The sequence below is a fragment of the Pristiophorus japonicus genome, chromosome 15 (assembly GCF_044704955.1).
Source record: "Pristiophorus japonicus isolate sPriJap1 chromosome 15, sPriJap1.hap1, whole genome shotgun sequence".
NCBI lineage: Eukaryota > Metazoa > Chordata > Chondrichthyes > Pristiophoridae > Pristiophorus > Pristiophorus japonicus.
In genome coordinates this window covers 161,253,840-161,272,277 of record NC_091991.1, presented here as the reverse complement: position 1 = coordinate 161,272,277, position 18,438 = coordinate 161,253,840, and the positions used below count along the sequence as shown (strand labels likewise).

Here is an 18,438-nt window from a genome sequence, read left to right as displayed (position 1 = left end):
AAATTCAAGCTAATTGGCAAAAGAACCAGAGATGAGAAGATAATTTTTTAAGCTGAGAGTTATTATTTGGAATGCACTGCTTGAAACAGTGGTGGAAGCAGATTCAGTGATTACTTTCGAAAGAGGATTGGATAACTACTTGAAGGAGGAAAATTTGCCAGGTTGTGGGGAAAGGGCAGGGGGGTGGGACTAATTGAATAGCCCTTTCAGCCCGGGCTGAATGGCCGCCTTGTATGCTGTATCATTCTATAATTTGATTACTTTACTAGAATTGCTTCAATATAGCAACAGTACTATTCCTATTTTGCTTTGTCTTTCGGCTGAGACGTTAAACAAATGCCCTGCCTGCCCCCTCAAGTGGACATAAAAGTTTCTGTGGCACTTTTCGAAGAAGAGCAGAGGAATTCCCCAGGTTTCCTGGCCAACATTAATCCTTCAAACAACATCACCAAAATATTATCTGGTTGTTTGCCTCGGTGCTCTTTGTGCACACCTTGCTGTGCCCAAATCGGCTGCTGACTTTATTTAGGTAACAGTGACTACACTCCAATAAGTACTTAATTGCCTGTAAAGCGCTTTGGGACATCCTGAGTTGTGTAAGGTGCTTTATAAATACAAGTCTTTCCTTCTCTCTCCTGCAACCCAGTACCTTATTTGTTGATTTTACTGCAGCAGAATCATGAGCTACCAGTTTTGAATATTTATCCACAATATATCGTAGATCTCTTTCCTGATGAACACTTAACAGTACTGCTCCATTTAACACACTTTCCCTCTTTTGCATCTTTGATCTCATACTAAATTTACACTTAATCCTAATTGAAAGCATTTGCTACCTAATGGCACAACTACTCAAAACATCTCAATCTTTCTGAACCTAGTTGTCTCATTACTTACATTTCACTGCCAACTATTTTGTTACCTACAAACTAGGAAATATTTCTTGTGTTAACCATCATCATCATAGGCAGTCCCTCGGAATTGAGGAAGACTTGCTTCCATTAAGAGTCCTTAGGTGGCTGAACAGTCCAATACGAGAACCACAGTCCCTGTCACAGGTGGGACAGATAGTCGTTGAGGGAAAGAGTGGGTGGGACTGGTTTGCCGCACGCTCTTTCCGCTGCCTGCGCTTGATCTCTCATGCTCTCAGCACCCTCCCGGGTGCACTTCCTCCACTTTGTCATCAAGTCATCAAGATCCACGGCGCGGTCCTGGACAACGTGGACCATTTCCCATTCCTCAGGAGCCTCTTATCAACAAGAGCAAACATTGACGACGAAATTCAACACCGTCTCCAGTGCACCAGTGCAGCCTTCGGCCGCCTGAGGAAGAGAGTGTTTGAAGACTAGGCTCTCAAAACTGCCACCAAGCTCATGGTCTACAGGGCAGTAATACCTGCCTTCCTGTATGGCTCAGAGACATGGACCATGTACAGTAGACACCTCAAGTCACTGGAGAAATACCACCAATGATGTCTCCGCAAGATCCTACAAATCCCCTGGGAGGACAGACGTACCAACATTAGTGTCCTCGACTAGGCCAACATCCCCAGCATTGAAACACTGACCACACTCAGTCAGCTCCGCTGGGCAGGCCACATTGTTTGCATGCCAGACACAAGATACCCAAGCAAGCGCTCTACTCGGAACTCCTTCACAGAAAACGAGACACAGGTGGGCAGAGGAAACGTTACAAGGATACCCTCAAAGCCTCCTTGATAAAGCGCAACATCCCCACTGACATCTGGGAGACCCTGGCCTGTTAACCATTATCCTCATCTAAAACCTATTTTAAACAATAGCGAAACACTGATCTCAGGGGCACTCTGCCCATAATCTCTTTCTAGCTCCATTTATGGCTCTCCTTTGTTAATATTAAGCTGGTTATATAGAAACATAGAAAATAGGTGCAGGAGCAGGCCATTCAGCCCTTCTAGCCTGCACCGCCATTCAATGAGCTCATGGCTGAACATGAAACTTCAGTACCCCCTTCCTGCTTTCACGCCATACCCCTTGATCCCCCGAGTAGTAAGGACTTCATCTAACTCCCTTTTGAATATACCCAGCATCATACTTTACCTTCTGTTCCTTACAATGTGAACCCTTGGCAAAAGCTGTGTTGCATTTTCTACCATGTGAGAAATATTTTCTAAATCCTCAGCCTATTATGGTAAATGTGATCGCCCCTTCCTGAATCCATGCTGATTGTCCTTTAGCAAGAAAGGATTTTTTTAATGTGTTCATCCACTAGATTTTCCTACAATTAGATTTATTGGTCTGTAGTTTCCAGTTATGTTCATTTGGCTCGTCTTAAGTAATGTTTCACATGAATTAAAAAAAATAAATAAATGTGAAATATAACATTTCACATCTGTGTAGGATTCTATGAGTTAATGTAAATAAATCTGGCACAGTTTGAGCTATTTATTTTAAATGGGGGGTATTGGATTATCTATCGTGTACTGGAGCAAAGTTTAGGCCTCCTTCTCGATCTGGTGAATGATTGTGTAGATAATTGCACTTTACCCTGTGAATGTGGACAGATAGCCAACCAATTTCTGCAAAAGTAATGTAAATATGTAATGTCTATATTTTTGTATACTTTTTACATATTTAAAGACAAACATGCATTAATTTTTTGGAGTGTTTTGCATTTCAGCATCTGAAACGGATTTAAAAAAACAAACCATTTTAGCCCTTTATCTTGTCATGTTTGCTGAAACTTGTTATATTTATGGTCACTGAGAAGTTTACTTTTGTAGTATAACTTGTAACTAAATCCTTCATTGGAGGAATTTTATGTGATTCATTAGATAAGCTGGCTGATTCAATAACTTCCTGTCTTTCTGCTTCACAAGTCAGCAATAACGGTTGTAGGGGCATTGCGAGAATCTGAGCCATACCTGAAACAATGATGGGAGGAAAGCTATACAGTTAACTATTAACAGGAATCATAAATGTTCTGTGCATGGCTCTATTTTCTAGGATTGTTTATGGGGTTTTACCCAGAAGAGGTCTGCAAAAGCTAGCATTGTTTGATTTCTCATAAATGTTATTAGTACTGAGATGCTATAACCTGTCTAGTTGAAAATTTGTTAAAATTAAATCTCTTCAAAGGCACATTATTTTGGGAAGAAATCTGTTGGGAGTGTTCAGTGACAAAATAACACTGAACAACTTCTGATCCTGAGGACTTGTTCAAATGGGTAAAGCCAGCTAGATATGCCTGGACTGTAACTGCTGAGCTCAGGAAATTAGTTAGCTATCTCGATGCTGGTTGTTACTACTTCAGAGGTTTTTATTTTACTTTCTCTTCTGCCTTCTCTCCCCTTCTTTCCCCCTCCCCCCCCCCATCTTCGCTCCCCTTCCCCTTTCCCCCCCACCCACCACCTTCAACATAAGAACATAAGAAATAGGAACAGGAATAGGCCATACGGCCCCTCGAACCTGCTCTGCCATTCAATAACATCATGGCTAATCTGATCATGGATTCGGGTCCACTTCCCCGCTCCCCATAACCCCTTATCCCCTTATCATTTAAGAAACTGTGTATTTCTGTCTTAAATTTATCCCATGTCCCAGCTTCCACAGCTCTCAGGCAGCAAATTCCACAGATTTTCAACCCTCAGAAGAAATTCCTCCTTATCTCTGATTTAACTGGGCGGCCCCTTATCCTAAGATCATGCCCTCTAGTTCTAATCTCCCCCATCAGTGGAAACATCCTCTCTGCATCCACTTTGTCAAGCCCCCTCATAACCTTATATGTTTCTATAAGATCACCTCTCATTCTTCTGAATTCCAATGAATAGAGGCTCAACCTTTCCTCATAAGTCAAGCCCCTCATCCCCAGAATCAACCTCGTGAACCTTCTCTGAACTTCGTAAATATGGAAACCAAAACTGCACGCAGTATTCCAGGTGTGGCCTCACCAATACCTTGTATAGCAGCAGGACTTCCCTGCTTTTATACTCCATCCCCTTTGCAATAAAGGCCAAGATACCATTGGCCTTCCTGTTCACTTGCTGTACCTGCATACTATCCTTTTGTGTTTCATGCACAAGTACCCCTAGGTCCCGCTGTACTGCGGCACTTCGCAATCTTTCTCCATTTAAATAATAACTTGCTCTTTGATTGTTTTCTGCCAAAGTGCATGACCTCAAACTTTCCAACATTATACTCCATCTGCCAAATTTTTGCCCACTCACTTAGTCTGTCTATCCTTTAGCAGATTCTCCCCCTTTCCCCACCACCTTCTCTCCCCCTTTCCCCACCACCTTCTCTCCCCTTTCCCCACCACCTTCTCTCCCCTTTCCCCTCCCACCACCTTCTCTCCCCTTTCCCCACCACCTTCTCTCCCCCTTTCCCCACCACCACCTTCTCTCCCCCTTTCCCCACCACCCCCTCCTCTCCCCTTTCCCCACCACCCCCTTCTCTCCCCTTTCCCCACCACCCCCTCTTCTGAAAACCAAGGCAACATCCTGATTTAGTATCACTAGCTCATTGGATGACAAAATGCAGGCTATCATGGACTGGTTTGGCCGAATGGCCTGCCTCTGTGCTGTATATTCTATGTAATCCCATGTTATCATTGTAATGGCTCTCCAGCTGGTCCTGAGGAAAGTACTGGGGTGGGCACTACCGACTAAAATGTTAAAAGCGAGCAGCTTGTCCCTTGGATGACACGCTGCCACATTTTAAACTTCAAGATAATTGTTTTTCTTAATACAAGAATGTATGATATTGCATGTGATTTGTTTTGGGCATGTAGAATTTGCTGGACTGTTAAATGGTTCTCCTATCCCCAGTTGTAACACAATTGAAGGCTCAGTAATAATGGAATACCAATCAGTAGATGCAGGTCTGAAAACAGAACCCATGTGAGACACGGAATTCAACAGACGTGCTCCATTACATTAGTGTTACTCTAAGTCTTTTCACCAACCACTGCTCGTTGGCGGGGTTGCAGATTTATGATGACCGAATAAGTCAAAGTTGATTTGTACCACTTGTGTTTCTGGGATTTTTGTCATTATTTTGGGGTCATGTACCATGATTCCATCAGTTTATAATTGGTGCCATTTGCAGGAATCTTACTGGTATTTATTGACAAGTTTTACTTATACAGTCTACTCTTGATAATTCAAACTTGAATTACACTGAAGAAGTGTCCAGTTCTGTTTCATTCCAATTTTTTAATTCAAATGTTTAATTCAGTGTATTCATGCATTGAATTATCAGGAATAAACTGATTTTGATCATTTGAAGCATTTTCCCCCTAACTACAATTTCTGTGTCAAGTTCTTTCCTTCCAATCATTGTCAGTGTTGATTTTGTAAATTTAATGGAGCAATAGTTTTGCAATAAGGATCTCGCTTGTATATTGTACAGCATTCCAAGGCTCTCTCCATTTCATTCCTTACAAACGAGGTGATCCAAATAAGGGAAAATGTTCAAAGGTGTAAACATTTTTTAATTTAAACCAATTCTGGTTTGAAGATATATGCATGCAACTTCCCCATGACTGCACTAATTGTGCTGCCAAGTTACCCCTACCCCCCTGTAGCATATTGATATTTGAAGGCTTAACACCAGATTGTGAGGCAGGTCGTCAGTGCAAGCAATCCACAAAGGCAATCTGTGCTTGTTCTAGTGCCTCTGTGGGGGAAATTACACAAACATGTTCTACCTCCTCTCCAAAGCACCCCACCATTACTGCATTTCAGATTTAATGTTCTCTCCCATTTCAATAAGCATGGGGGGGGAGGGGGCACGTACAATAAATACAATTTCACGTTGAAGGCTTTTGTTTCACAAACCTATTAACTTGTTTTTATATGAAGGCCTCCTGGTTGTATAAATTAATCGCTTCCAACATTTGCAACAGTTAAAAAGCCTCACTAAGGTTATTCCCTGCAAGTGTAATGAGTTGAACTTGGATATTATGGCCACCACATCACTGTCCGGGTCGATGGGGGAGATTAGGAATAATGCTTTGCTGAAACTGGGTAATTATTTATTTAAATCACACCATTTGCACAAGTGTGAAATGGAGAATTGGGGAGAAAAGTGCCTTTTAGTAAAGATGATTATCTTATTAAATATTTGTGTACAAATTAAATCCATTTTGCTAACCTGGTGTCTCCTATTTCCCCACAGTACTCGAACAGCATGAGAGCCAAATACCTCGCCACAAACAGGCCTGAAACCAACAGCGTCCACTAAGACTACAGGAGGAGAGGAAAAAACTGGAACTTCTGCATGTCCAATGCCACTAATACAGTTTTACTAACTTAATGAGAGCAGCACTATTCTATCAGTTGTACAGCTGTACAGTAATAGGTCGATTAGTGATTACTAGGAATGAACAAATTCTGCCAAAGTAAATTGTGGTATGAATGCTTAGGGGATGTTTATCGTCAAATCTGTAGACCCTGCACAACTTTATCGATATCGCATTTTACATCATTCCAAGTTTGCTTCAATTTAAGGTTCTCCCATTTCTAGATTGCAACAGGGATGTCAGGATATATAGGTGCGCCAGTCTATCACCATATGAACAAAACCACCATAATTGTATCGGCTGGTTTTTACATGTTGTAATAATTGTAAAGTGCACCAATCATTGTAGATCAATAAACAATAGTTCAGATCGAAACAAAGTTTGGATTTATCTGGATAAGTTCACAAAGATGGGATGCCAAAATATTAGAGTGCAGTGATACTGTTCGTTGTTAATTGTCACAAGATCAAAAAGAAGTATCGTGGCATCCCAAGACTTTAGAGTTAGAAATGTGGAGAGACATTTTAGGGTATTACTGAGTTCATAGTGAAGCCTGTGGTCTGTTTAAGTTTGCTATGGTTGTAATATCACTTTTAACCACTTTTGAGTTGAATATAAAGGAGGTGTTTTATCTGTAATGAGGGTATATATTGCCACAGTAATTTTGTGTAAATATTGGGAAAATGCACTAAATTAGCTTTGAAATCCAGCCAATAACCAGCACGGTTAATTTGCTTCTAGTTATCACTGGAAATACACGTGTCTTAACTTCTGGATTGGAAACTGCTCTAAAGCTAAAAGATCATATCTGAAAATGTCTAGTCCTGACAGGTGCATGTTTTCAGTATTGCTTGGAAAATGTTTTAACGTGCTGCACATAAGAACCTTTCAGTCCTCTTTTTGTATTTTTTTTTAAATACATGTATTGCAGTTCCTGTGGTTTTGCTACTGTTTTGTTTTAATTTTATTTAAGGTGCAATTTCTTGTCCTGAAATTAGGATACAGTAGCTTTTCTTGTGTTTTGACCTGCACAGGCTTTTTATACATCAGTTTCTGATTTTTGGCAAGTTTAATTGGCTCAAAGTTGTACATTACTGGAAACATATCAATGCATCTAACCACTTGAGGATAAAGCACCCTTGCAGATTATAGAATAGCTTCATTTTCCTGTGAGACTCTGTGGAACATTACAAGGCTTAAGTAGTATGATATTAAGAATAATTTACTTATTTTATTAGTTGGCTAAATTAAAAGCTTCAAAATGTTTCTTCCCCATTAATTATTGCAATCTTGAAAAAAGATGTAACCTCAAGCCTGAATCGTGACAATCCACCGTTCATTGTGTCTGCTGATGTTCAACGATGGTGCTGTTTAACAATCCAATCCGCTGCTTATAGAACACGTTATGGCAGTTTTGTCGTTCAGATTCAGGAAGAAACATTCCAGCTTTGTTCGAGTTTGAGGAATTTTTATTGTCAAAAGGAAGTTTGGAATTAAAGCGCTCAAATTTTAGGCAATGACCTCTAATCTTGGGAAGATTCTTAATAAAACTTTAATCTGTTGACTTTCTACTTTACTGTACTTGACAGCTGAGCAATAACCTGCCACAGATTCTATTTAAACCTGAATGAAACATTCCAAGTCCATGTTTAATATGTTCTTGTGAAAAATATTCAAAATGTGAATTAATTCTAAAGTTACTCTGCCATAAGTGCAAGAGAATTTGGCTTTTTACTTCTAACAGAGTCATTATGGAACAGAAGTAGGCCATTTGGCTTAGCAAGTCCATGCATCTTGCTAATGCATCTCAATAACAATCTCTGTACTTGGAAGCCATAGTGCTGCTGTTACTTTTCCAACAGTCTTGCGGATTGAGCTCGGATTTATATCAACTTGGGAAAAGGTTGCTCCATATGCTGGCAAGAATAAAATACTGAAATTTCTAGAATATATTTAGGAAGAATTGTTCCAATAACTGACGGTAAATTAAACCATTGTTAACCACTTCATGCCTAGGTCTATTACTGTTATTTGTTTTGCAGTCTCCATAGTGCTGAGCACAGTGGAATATTTCTGGTAGTTTGAGTCGTTTATTGATGAATAAAGCCGTTACACCCCAAAGTGAAATCTGGAATTGAAACTCCCAAAACAAAAAGCATACGTTATCCAGCTATTGAAGTACAGAAATTTGTGGAAACTAATTTTCACTGATCCACAGCCCCATGTTCTAAATTTTCATGTTGGTATAATCTTTCTTCCGTTTAGGCATACTTCACGCCAGTCAAATCCAATTCTATGATGAGGCATGGCTTTACCAACATACCACTAACCAATGTAGTTCCAAATAGGTATCCACATTGTAATAGTTTGATTCAGCTTTACTAAAGCTGAATGGTTACGTACACATATTCCCTGAAATATCGATCCTTGTCCTCGAGCACAGTGCCTTGTGCTTCAAAAAAAAACCCACTGAGCCACATCCTGCAGCAGCCAGACACAAGTTCGTTACTACAAAAACAGACATCTAAATTTACTACATGTCAAAATAAAAAAAACACTGCTCTGTTTTACTATTGACTCCATGAAATGTATTATACATTACTTGGAAGTTGGGATGGGGAATTATGGTGGTTGCACTTGAATTCAGTGTGCACTAAGAGTGGCTTTATAAAGTGTTAGATATTTGGAAATTCTGTCCATCTAGCAACAAACAGGACATGTTCTCCATTTTATTCATGTGTCGCTGAGCCTGACTTGTTCTCTGCAGGATAATCAAAAGAAGACTGGTGTGTTCAGCTGCAAGTATGCACTTACTCTTGATCGTTTTCAGAAGCACAATCTTGTTTTAATTCTGTAACACATGGGTTTCCAAAGTTTATCTTTTTACATCTTGGAAAACGCACATCAACCATGCAACCTTGAAAATGTGAATACTGGAGACACTTGGGTGTAAAACTGACCATCAACCTGGACCTTGTGGTGATTGTAAGATATTTGCTGTGAATTTCCTAAGCATTGCAGGTTTAACCTTGTAGTGCCATACTCTTTTATGTAGTACTTAATGTATTCTCTTGCTAGCATGGGGACTCGAGATGTTTGAATTTCCAACCAGCATTTTTGCCAAAAATCCATTTCAAACGGACATGTGTTACTTTATGACCAGGGTCAGTGGAAATTCACAAAGACAAAAGTTCATAAAATCTGTTGCGATTTGCCCTACTTTTAGATGTATTTTCTTGTCAACTAACTGTTCAGAAGGCGAGATTAAAATACGAGGTACTTGTATTAAGCATACCTATTTTCAGAAGGCTTCAAGTCTAACTGTTGATGGGAGATTGGAATTGGTGTAACAAAAGAAGGCTCCGGTTTTATGAGGTTGCACAATGACATGATGTGCTTTTATTGGGTGACATTTTGGTCAATAGCCACATTGAATGTGATACCTGCCATTACAGCAGATGGATGGAATTGAATCGAATCATTTAGTAGAAAGTGATTATTACACAACCTATTTACATAATATTGATGAGCTTAATCCCAAAAGCTTTATCGCAAATGCAGCCACCTTTCACACTGACCCTGTTCCGACCCTTCTTGACTTTCCTCTAAGCAGCAAAACTCACTTGCTTACATTAAACCCCTTTTTTATAAAAATTTTTTAAATTTTTATCAATGCTTAGTTTTATTCAACAGTTTTAAATGATTGCAGTTCTAACAAAATTGATCTGGAACTTAGTTTGAAATATTATTGAAGTACATCTGAAATTATTGGAAAATGCTGGCAGGTAAAAATTTTGAAACGTAAAAATTTGAGTCCTGTATAATCTATTTGGTTACATTGTGAACCAGAGTTACTCTGTTGTATTAGTGAGACAATCCTTAAGTGTTTTAATAGAAATTTTATCATTTGTAGAAAGCTATATCCACAAATGAATATCTCTGCACGAACAACAGGCATTGATTGGTGAAATGTAATTTGCCTCTTAATGCACTTTTTTAACCATTTCAAACAATTTGTTGTGTAACATAACTGCTTCAATTTTTACTTATATATTATGTAACTTAAAACTGGTAATTGTAGTATATAGTAATAGTGTAGTTTTGTGAAGCCTGTTTTTAAAACAGCAATTTTTATTTTTTGATTAAACGAAATGAAGAATGATCCTGTGTACTATTGCGCCTTTTATTATTTTTGCTAAAAATTGCTGTAGCTCTTAATAGATTTATAACATTTCAAAACAAAATCTTTTTTTTTCCAATGAGTAAAATGTTGTAAATGTCAAACCTGTGGTTTTCATGAGCTTGAACTCAATGTTTTCAAAATGAAACTAATAAAGTTTGTTGGACTTGCCAACTGTACTTCTGTAATTTCTTCTGGCCCCAGCACATTGTAGCCGTCACTGAAGTGGGGGATGTGCACAGGACAAGTTCTCAGACACAATTTACTCGGATACTGCCTCGAATGGAGAATCTTAGCTATGAGGACAGATTGGATAGGCTGGGTTTGTTCTCATTGGAACAGAGGAGGTTGAGAGGAGACTTCTTTGAGGTGTACAAAATTTTGAGGGGCCTGGATATAGTGGATAGTAAGGGCCTATTTCCCTTGGTGGAGAGGTTAATTATGAGGGAGCACAGTGGCAGTTTGAGAGGGGGCTTACTCAGCAGAGGGTTATGGGGATCTGGAACTCACTGCCTGGAAGAGTGGTGGATGCAGAAAACTTCACCACTTTTAAAAGGGGCTTGCATGGGCACTTAAAGTGCCATAACCTGCAGGGTTACAGACCTATAGCTGGTAAGTGGGATTAGACTGGATAACCTCTTGTTGGCCGGCGCAGATACGATGGTAAGTCCTGCATGGGATCGAATAAGGCCAGGGTGATCTGGACTAGTTTTGATCGCCTGGATGGGTTTTTCCCAGGTTTTTTTTTCCCAATTGGCCTGGGTTTTTAATCTGGTTTTTGTGCCTCCCAGGAGGTCACATGGCTTTGGTTGGGGTGGAGTGTAGAATGTTTCGGTGTAAGGGGTGTCGCAGTTGTGTGGGTGCTCTTTACCTTTCCGCCATTGTTCATAAGTTTATATGTAACCTTCAGGGCTGCTGACCGAGGGCCGTGTGGCTCTTTGTCATTTGGCGCGGGCATGATGGGCCGAAAATACCTCCTGCGCTGTGAATTTCTATGTTTCTAATTTTTGCCTGAATGGTTGTTCGAGGTTTTGGGCAGACTGAAATGATATTGGGCTTTTTGCCTCCCAATTTTCCTGTAAAGAAGAAAAGAACTTGCACTTACATAGTGCCTTTCACGACCTCGGTCCCAAAGCTGTGTACGAATAGGACAACAACAATTCAGACAGCATCAGACCCACTAGCAGGCTTTGCTGATACTGAAGCGCAGAGGACTAAGGCAGGTAAAAGTGACGGGAGAGAAAACCCCAACTGCTGCGATGAGTCTTCAGACAAGTGATTGATCAAACACCTGATTTGCTTTTGGGCTGCTGCAATTAAGACAGTGCTGCATGAGGTGCTTGGGAGGAGGGTTGCTCTGTCCTATTCGACGGTGCCATCCCATCCCCATAGGTCAACTTGTAGCTTGCCTGACAGTCGGTGCAGACACCTTTCAGGCCAGAATTGACCATTGCTACCTCTGCATCACCAATCCCATGGTTACCGCAGGTGTTCTTGCAGCAAATGGTGTAATCTGCAGCTGCCTTCCTGCTGAACAGGACCCTGAGTTTGCTCTGGTCATTACTGATGTGCAGAAATGGTTAGTGGCATCTTGGGTATGGCCACTCAAGCAATACCAGCTGCCGGTCATTTTGGTATGCCCCACTTTCATGCAGTGCCAATGAAAACATGATATGCTGTTAGTGGTGTGCTGAGGAAGCATCCAATGTGGTTAATCTGGTATTCACATATCCTCATGATGCTATTGGAAGTCTGCAGCAGCATCTTACTTTGGGAAGAGCCTTCACTAGGATTACATCTGCCACAGCAAGTTCATGTCACCTTGGACTGCAGGCATGGGTAGCAGCAGGTGGGCAGAACATCAATTGTGCAGCTTGAACTACATGGCATCCTGAAACCATAATGTGCTGTGATTGGTAGGATTCTGAGGAAGTATCCAACATTGGCTAATGTGGGATTCACACATCCGATTGTGGGATTCCCATTGGTGCCAGTGGTGGTATTGAGAGATGTACATACAGTGCATTGATTGCCAAGCAGAAAAACAAATGGTTAAATACCAAAAAGACATTTATTTTTATATTGCTGCATTCCTTCTATGACCTGACTTACTTATAGCCACCCGGCAACCTTGAACGCCCATTGAACATTGCTGCCCTTGCATCAGGCATGCTGCACACCAGAACTGTGAAAACTGCCATGCAGGCATGGCATCCTCAAATTAATAAAATGAAGGCCCACCTGATTTAGGTAGGCACTCCTCGTGGAAAATGTGGCAGGATACAAGCTTGCTGCATTTCTGTCAAGGTGGGTGGGACTTGGCTTAATTTCTCCTTCGACAGCACCTCCCAAACCTGTGTCCTCCACCACCTAGCAGGACAAGGGCAGCATCTGCAGGACAACACCATCAGCTCCCAAGTTCTTCTCCAAATCCTACACCATCTTGACTTGGACCTCTTTTGCCATTCCTTCATTGTCACTGGGTCAAAATCCTGGAACTCTGTACCTAACCACTGTGGGAGAACCTTCACCACTAGGACTGCAGTGGTTCAAGAAGATGGCCCACCATCACCACCTCGAGGGAAACTAGGAATGGCCAATAAATGCTGGCCTTGCTAGTGACGCTCATACCCCCCAGAATTCTTTTTACAATCCAACCGCTACAATACGGCTCGATGGGTGGAATATCGTGCCTTAGATATTTATTTACTCCAATCAATCTTTGCACATGATCAAGTTGAGAATTAAAGTGATGCAAGTTCATGTCGATTCAGCTGGTCTCAAATGTAAGTGAAGCGGAAGTATGTTAAAGGATAAAATATTGGGAGAAGAGATTCTTGACAGTGAAATTAACACTAGGAGCAGCAGCCCATGCAACCTGGCATCACTCATGCAGTGCCAATGAAAATATATTTTATTTTCTATATTCCAGCTTGGGTCCCGTTAAAGCTGGAATCAAACTGGTTTTAATTTATCAACTTAATCCAATAAAGATTAATGTAATACTGCAACATTTTTTTGCTTGTACCCTTTTTTGGTGTAATCTAAGAGAAGGTATTTTTCTTCTTTTTGGATATCAAAGCTATGTGTAAATAATTGTAAAGAAGCAGTCACCAAGATGGTTGCAAGGAAATAGAGGGAAGAACTCACGAGTATAGGAATTTGGCAAAATAAGTTAGGATATTCGAGGTGCAGAGATGGTGGTAAAAACAGCAAAATGAAACAGCCAAAATGTTAAATGAGTATTTCCTAGAAGTATTCACCAAATAAAAAGCTACTAACTTGCTATCCATTCCTGTGTCATCCTTTATCACAGAAGGTTTTAAAGGCAGTGTTGCAGAGGTACTTAGTAAGGTTAAAGGGATGTATGACTAACAAATCTACAAGGCTACTGGGTTCTAAAGGACACTACAGAGAACAATTGCAGGACATTGACCATTGTTGTGAAGGAATTGTTCAACACTGAGAAGGTTCCTCAGGCCAAGCAAATGTAGCACCTATTTTAAAAGGACCTAGGCAAATATAGGGCAGTAACCCAACATCAATGCAGATAACTTAGAGTAACTGAATCATGGCATGATACAGCACAGAAGGAGGCCATTCGGCCAATCGTGCAGATGCCAACTCTTTGAAAGAGCTCTCCAATTAGTCCCACTCCCCTGCCCTTTCCCCATAGCCCTGTAAACTTTTCCATTCAAGTATTTATCCATTTCCCTTTTGAAAGTTACTATTGAATTTGCTTCCAACACCCTTTCTGGCAGTGTATTCCAGATCACAACTCACTGCGTTTTTTTAAAATCCTCATCTCGCCTCTAGTTCTTTTGCTGATTAACAATAATATAAATAATAAAGCCAAGGATTCCATATATATTTTATCAGCCATTTTGTTTATATTGCCTCTTATCATTCTTCCTACCAAAATGTACCATGTCACACTTCGCTGATTTAAATTTCAGCAGTCACGTGTCTGCCCATTTCACCAGTCCTGATGTCTGCTACTATCCTCCTCATTGTTTACTACATTTCCAAGTTTTTTATCATCTACAAACTTTGAAATTATGCCCTGTATACTCAAGTCCAAGTATAATATATATGAAAAAGAGCAGCGGTCCTAATACTGACCCCTGGGGAACACTATATTTCCCTTCAGTCTGAAAAACTCTCTGCTTTCTGTCCCTTTGCCGATTTTGTATGCACGTAACCACTGTCCCTTTAATCCAAAATCTGCTGAAGGGCCATCAATCTGAAATGTTAACTCTGCTTTCTCTCCACAGATGCTGCCTGACCCACTGAGATTTCCAGCATTTTCTGTTTTTATGTCCCTTTAATTCCATGGTCTTTAATTTTGCTTACAAGTCTGTCATGTGGTATTTTGTCAAAGTCTTTTGAAAGTCCATATACACATCAATCGCACTACCCTCAGGGGCCCAGGGGCAGCACGGGCCAGCCCACACTGCAACATGTGTGCGCACTAGGTCCGTGCAGCAGAGCAGGTCTCCAGTCATCCTGGTTAACCCTTGCCACTGGATAAAGGCCGAGCTCTGTCAAGCCTGTGTGGTGGCTGATGTGCAATGGTCACCACATGTTTAAAAAATTCACGCACAGGCATCTTCCACCCCCTCAATTGGAGTTCAGGACAGGAACATCGGGTTCTTCATTGAAACATTTGTGAACTCTCGTAAAAGCAAGTCATCCTCGTTCAAGGGAGTGCCTATGATGACGATGACTACCCTCATCAACCCTCTCCATTACTTTATCAAAGAACTCGATCAAATTACTCAAACACGATTTGCCTTTAACAAATCTATGTTGACTTTTATCTATTAGCCCATAATTTTCCAAGCACCAATTAATTTTTTCCTGGATTATTATCTCTCAATGTTTCCCCACCACTGATTTATCCCTCTCCTTTTTTGAACAGGTGTGTAACATTTTCAATCCTCCAGTCCTCTGGCACCACAAAGAAACATAGAAAATAGGTGCAGGAATAGGCCATTCGGCCCCTCGAGCCTGCACCACCATTCAATAAGATCGTGGCTGATCATTCCCTCAGTACCCCTTTCGTGCTTTCTCTCCATACCCCTTGATCCCTTGAGCCGTAAGGGCCACATCTAACTCCCTCTTGAATATATCCAATGAATTGGCATCAACAACTTTCTGCGACACGGAATTCCACAGGTTAACAACTCTGAGTGAAGAAGTTTTTCCTCATCTCAGTCCTAAATGGCCTACCCCTTATCCTAAGACTGTGACCCCTGGTTTTGGACTTCCCCAAGATCGGGAACATTCTTCCCGCATCTAACCTGTCCAGTCCCATCAGAATCTTATAAGTTTCTATGAGATCCCCTCTCATCCTTCTAAACTCCAGTGTATAAAGGCCCAGTTGATCCAATCTCTCCTCATATGTCAGTCCCGCCATCCCGGAAATCAGTCTGGTGAACCTTCGCTGCACTCCCTCAATAGCAAGAATGTTCTTCCTCACATCCATATCCAAGGAGGATTGGAAAATTGGGGTCAGAGCCCCAGCAATTTTCACCCTTACTCTCCTCAGAAGCCTAGGATGCATCCCATCTGGACAGGGTGACTTTTCTACTTTGAGGTATGCCAACCTTTTAGGTGCCTACTCATTATCTATTTTTATCCGATCTGCTCCTTTACTGCTACATTGGGAGCAACCTCTTCTCTGGTAAAGACAGGTGCAAAGTATTCATTTAGTACCTCAGCCATGCCCTCTGCCTCCACAAAAGGATCTTTTTTGTACCTAATCGAACTATTTCAATGGAGAGTATAATAATATAAATTATCAGCATGAATTTGGGAAGGGAAGTCCCTACCTGACAAACACTCTTCACATGTGAACATTACAGATGAAATAGGTAGTGTAGCTCCATATGATATTGTTAACTCAGACCTCAGAAAGCTTTTGACAAAGATCCACATGAATCAATTATACTGAAACTAAAAGCTACAGAAATCCAGGATAAAGCATGGGATTGGATAAAGCGCTGGTTTTAAAAATAGGGAACAGAGTCCCTTTGGGAGGAGTGGTATCTCTCTGTACTCCACGTCTGTAACACCACCCTCTCCTGATTTCAAACCTGTCAGCCACAATGTAACCAGCTCATCTTGAATGGCTTCTCTTCCCTTGCCTGCTCATCTCCAGCATGGCCTAAAGCTCCATCCTCAGTCTTCTGCCATTTCTTATCAACATGCTGCTTTTCAAAAATATCGTCTTCAAACATGGGGCCAGCCTTGCCTTGTACTCTGGAATTCTCTTCTTAAATCGTTGTCTGGCCATCTCTCTTTATTCATTCAAACTTACTTTTCTGACGCTACCTTCAATCACCTTCCCTAACTTCCCTCTGACTTCCTGCTTGGTGTCCACCGCCTGTCCCTGTAAAACATCCTGATGCACTTCATTAAGTAAAACGCGTGATATAAATTTAAGTTGCTGTACGGAGGTATTGAGTGCACTGTCCCACTCTCGATCCCCTGTTGTAGCCAGTCAACTGAAGAAACTTGTACCGTCAGTCAGGCCTTGAATAAGACCCACGGTCAAAAGCCCACAGTTTGCACAAACACCTTGTTATATTACAGCAAGCCAAAAGTTGAGAAGCAGGCGAATTGATTAACATCTATTTATATGACCAATTTCATGTATATAACATCCGTTAATGAAGGATTCAGGTACTTCAGAGTTTCACTTTGAATAAAAGCGTTTCTAGGTCCGCCTTAGTGAAAATGTTGACTATGACTTGAAGTTCAGCATCTGAATGTGCGCAGACATAAGCATCGTCTGTGTATTGTAGTTTGACAACAGAGGTTGGGACGGTCTTGGATCTGGCCTGGAGACGGCAAAGGTTGAACAGGTTCCCGCTGGTTCTGTCGTTTAGTTCCACTCCATGGGCCCAAGTTTCCACACGCACCTAGAACGGCGCAGTCCCGACCTGGACGCCCGTTTTTCGCGCCACAATGTGCGCCTAAAAAAACCTCCGTATTCTCCACCTCCCTGCAGGTCCTCTGGCCCTCGGCGCAGCACAGCAGGAGCTGTAGGGGGCGGAGCCAGGTCCCTGCGCTGAAAACAGGGCCGGGACCTCTGCACATGCGCGCTACAGTGGGCACGCAAGTGCAGTAGCTCCAGGCGCCCGAAGCACGCAGCCCCTAGCCCTGGCCGAATGGCCTCACTGGGGCTGCATGAATAAGGCTCCTCCCACGGCCAGCTCCTGCTTTCCCCCCCCCCCCCAACCAGACCCGACACCAGCTCCCCCACTCCCCACCACCCCTGCCTCCGGACCCGATCCGACCTCTCCCCCCCAGACTGGACCCAACCCGACCCCCACCCCCCCGACTGGACCCGACCCGACCTCCCCCTCCACGACCTGACCTCCCCCTCCCTCTCTCCCCTCCCCCTCTCTCCTCCCCCCTCTCCCTCCCTCCCCCCCTCTCCTCCCCCTCCCCCCTCTCCCTCCCCCCTCTCTCTCTCCCCCCGCTCTCTCCCCCACCCTCACTCTCTCTCTCCCCCCGCTCTCTCCCCCACCCTCACTCTCTCTCTCCCCCTCTCGCTCCCCCTCCCTCCTTCTCTCCCCCTCTCCCCCTCCCTCCCTCCCTCTCTCCCCCCCTCCCTCCCTTCCTCTCTCCCCCCCTCCCTCCCTCTCTCTCTCTCCCCCCTCCCTCACTCTCTCCCCCTCCCTCCCTCTCTCCCCACCTCCCTCACTCTCTCCCCCCTCCCTCCCTCTCTCTCTCCCCCTCCCTCTCTCTCTCTCCCCTCCCCCTCTCTCTCTCCCCCCTCCCTCACTCTCTCCCCCCCCTCCCTCACTCTCTCTCTCCCCCTCCCTCACTCTCTCTCTCCCCCTCCCTCCCTCTCTCCCCCTCCCTCCCTCTCTCCCCCTCCCTCCCTCTCTCTCTCCCCCTCCCTCCCCCTCTCTCTCTCTCCCCCTCCCTCCCTCTCTCTCTCTCTCCCCCTCCCTCCCTCCCTCTCT

At 42.6% G+C, this 18,438-nt stretch overlaps 1 protein-coding gene across 2 annotated transcripts in view; it reads left to right on the top strand.

The window, feature by feature from the left end:
* LOC139281183 (protein tweety homolog 3-like) overlaps positions 1-10,620 on the top strand; it is a 186,095-nt gene extending 175,475 nt beyond the window's left edge. For both annotated transcript variants that reach the window (XM_070901217.1, XM_070901216.1), the window contains one exon: positions 6,156-10,620. Coding sequence is in view for 1 of the 2 variants with exons in the window: in XM_070901216.1 (XP_070757317.1) it covers positions 6,156-6,221 (66 nt within the window). In the remaining variant the exon portion in view is untranslated. The remainder of the gene's footprint in view (positions 1-6,155) is intronic.
* Positions 10,621-18,438: the final 7,818 nt, after the last annotated feature.